This window comes from Arachis ipaensis, chromosome B08 (genome assembly GCF_000816755.2).
Source record: "Arachis ipaensis cultivar K30076 chromosome B08, Araip1.1, whole genome shotgun sequence".
In the NCBI taxonomy this organism is placed as follows: Eukaryota; Viridiplantae; Streptophyta; class Magnoliopsida; order Fabales; family Fabaceae; genus Arachis; species Arachis ipaensis.
The window spans coordinates 51,159,642-51,162,762 of NC_029792.2; the positions used below are offsets into that span (position 1 = coordinate 51,159,642).

The window sequence follows — 3,121 nt, forward strand, 5'->3', positions numbered from 1 at the left end:
AGTCCTAATGTGTATGCACATTTCTGGGGCTTGTCAGATTCACAAATGATTGCGCTTGTGCGTTCCATTATATGAAGTTCAAGACTAGTTAAATTTATTAACATTGGGTTCTGGTATTAAGCTTGGTTAAGGGTGTTAACTTTTTGGAGGTTAGGTCTTAGGATTTAAGAACATTGTTATGTTTAACACGGTAAAACTTTGGTACCCTCTGTGTGTTGCTATGTTTTGGTTCCTTAACTATGGAATTTCCTTTGTTTTGATCTTTTTTGGATGAATACTTTGGTGGTTGATTATCAAGCTTAACAAGTTCCTCCATTTTCCGGTTATATTAATTTGTATTAGGATTTAACTTACAAAGATTTCTTCCTAGTAAGTCTAATAATTCTGTTTCAATTCTTTTTAACGAAAATAGTGTTTTGTAACACACACATAGGCAACATGTTGATACATTTGGCAGCCAAATGACTTCATCACAACTACATCATGAGTGTAAACATACATATCCACTTATACAAACAAAGGTGAAATTTCTCTCACAGGCAAAAATGGCCTTGAGACAATATTGGTTCAAAATATGAATTCCTTCCATCTTTTATACCAAATATGTGCTATTGTTATTCACATCTTGTTCAAAGGCCATACTACAACTTACACAACACAACAATGATCAACACAACACAAAAAACGGAGACAACAAGTTGACCGCACATTAGAAACTTCAGATACACAACATCAGCATGAAGTTTTTCCACTCGTTCGCTCGTCTTAAAATTAAAGTTAAGCTGAGAAGATCGATCATCTCCGGAGTCAGAAGGCTGGATATTTGGGCCTGCCCATCTAAACCATCCACATCGCCTTGTTGGACACGCATAATACTTTCTACCCGGGTTGGCAACGCTATTCGAAACTTGTAACGGTGCTCTTAACCCACACTCACAAAAACGGTCTCCCGTTATGTTTCCGCTGCCGTACGTACCACTTGTTGATCTTCGACTTGAGGAAGCCATTGTTAACCACCCTACAAATTTAACAGTAACTCAAACGATTTTAATGTAGTACACACAACACATAAAAGAAGAAGAGGATTCATATATGAAACAACCAATGATGATTCAACCGAAACAAATGCAGAAATGTAAAAAAAATTTTTGGTTGCAATCATGTCTCTGTACCAAGTGTTAACTGTGTCACCTCTTACTTGGCAAAGTTGAAATAACAAAATTTGAGTACATATAAACACTTTATTATGAATGATTAAAGAAGAAAGATGGTTAAGTGGACAAATAAATGGATAACTCAAATTGAACAGGTTATTTAATTGATAAAAGGTTAAATTTTAGATAGTTGCTGGAACAGATACCTGCTTAATCAAGCTCACTTCTCTTTTCAGCAGAGCAAATATTCGCCAGCAGAATTACAATTTCACAGTAGAACATACATAAACGAAATACCATTGGAAGACAAATATGAGCAAGTATTGACAGCAATTCCTGAGAAATGCCTTCACTCAATATTTTAAATTCTAAATTCAATACTATGTTCGGCAAACGGTTGAGAGGTCTAAACAGAGAAGCCGAAATTAAAGATGAACTAATTAAGGCTTTTGAGAAAGGAGCAAAACAAAAAAGACAGCAATGCAAACAAATGCTACCTCACAAACGGCAACGAACAGAGGCACAGATCCGGCACCATGGCGACGCACACCCACAAAGATCGATTCCGCAGCGGCGTCACAAAACAGGGGTCACTAACGGGTCCACCAAGTCGAACTAGGGATCACTGCCGAGGGGCCTTCGTCGATCCGACCAAAAAAGGCTGAAAACCTGAGGTCCAAGCGGCCGCGGGTCAGGCTCCAGCCTACGTTGCCGGAAGAGGACAGCAGGAACGGTGGCTGAGAGCAAAAAGGGGGTGAGGGTTTGCCACTATCGAAAATGAAATTGTTTTTTGGGGGGGGTAGGGTTCTTTGCTGAAATTAAAGGGGCATTTTAGTAAGTTCATAAATTTAGTCTTCATCTTTTACTTTAAACCAAACATGATACTGAGACAGAACTCAGTCTTGTACACCATCATACCAAACACAATACTATACTTATTTCTGTCTCTGTCTCTTGGTCTCTGTCTCTCTGTCTCTGTCTCTTGGTCTCTGTCTTGCAAACAAACGCTACCTTATATACTAAACGTAATTAAAAATACTGCTTAATAAAAGAGAGAACGACAGCATAGTTAAAGTTAAAAAATATAAATAAAGAAAGTGTAGATCTCTCCATCTAGCTATACCTATACTATTGGTTAGCAAGTTTTTTATTAGGTGATGAATTGAATTAGATTCATAGATTGCATATTATATACCGAAAAGTATTGGTAGACAATAAAAATATTAAACAATGTGAATAATAGATATATTAGAGGTTAAATTCACTAGATGTACGAATAATTATTCTAATATTAAGATTTAGGTGAGTAATTTAGAGTGTAGTATGTTTTATTTGAATTAGGCCAATTTTAAGACCCATTATTCATGTTGTTCAAAAAAGTCATTGATTACCTAACATAACCCATTATATATTTTATTGTATTAATTAGCATTTCCTTATTGGTAGAGAGGAAGGAGGACAACGACCTCAAACATCAATCGTTGCTTATAAATTGTATAAATTTTAGTTTAATCTTTTCTAAATTTTTTATTGAAGTCCATTTTATTTTGAAATTAATTTTTTATCACTCTTTAAAATTTAATCTAACTTCGTTTCTGGTCATGACCTAATGGATAGATTATTATTTGTGCTGTAGTGTTGCAAGAACGCTGTTTCCTTTTTTTGTTTTATTTCGTTTATTTATTAGTTTTCAATATATGTATATAACGATCTAAAGAAGAAGAGAGGTAAATCATAATCTAGAACCATTTTTTAAAACATCAGTGTCACATCAAATTTTACAATAAATAAAAACTATATGCTGTAAAGAATTTTTATTCTTAATAAAATTTTATTATGTTATTTTTAAATTTTATAAAAATAAGATATATAAGTCTTTTTGTCATATTTTTAAAGATTTATTTGTCTAAATAAAAATAATAGATTTGATTAAGATAAAGACTTATATATTTTATTTCTGCAAGGTT

At 33.8% G+C, this 3,121-nt stretch overlaps 1 protein-coding gene across 1 annotated transcript; it reads right to left on the reverse strand.

Annotated features, from left to right (window-relative positions):
- Window positions 642–1,007, reverse strand: LOC107611035. Its single transcript, XM_016313001.1, has one exon. The coding sequence runs from the start codon at window positions 1,005–1,007 to the stop codon at window positions 642–644; it is 366 nt and encodes a 121-aa protein (XP_016168487.1).

What these genes read in the sequence shown, in the direction of transcription:
- LOC107611035 (XM_016313001.1), bottom strand. Translation starts at nt 1,007, where the DNA reads ATGGCTTCCTCAAGTCGAAGATCAACAAGTGGTACGTACGGCAGCGGA.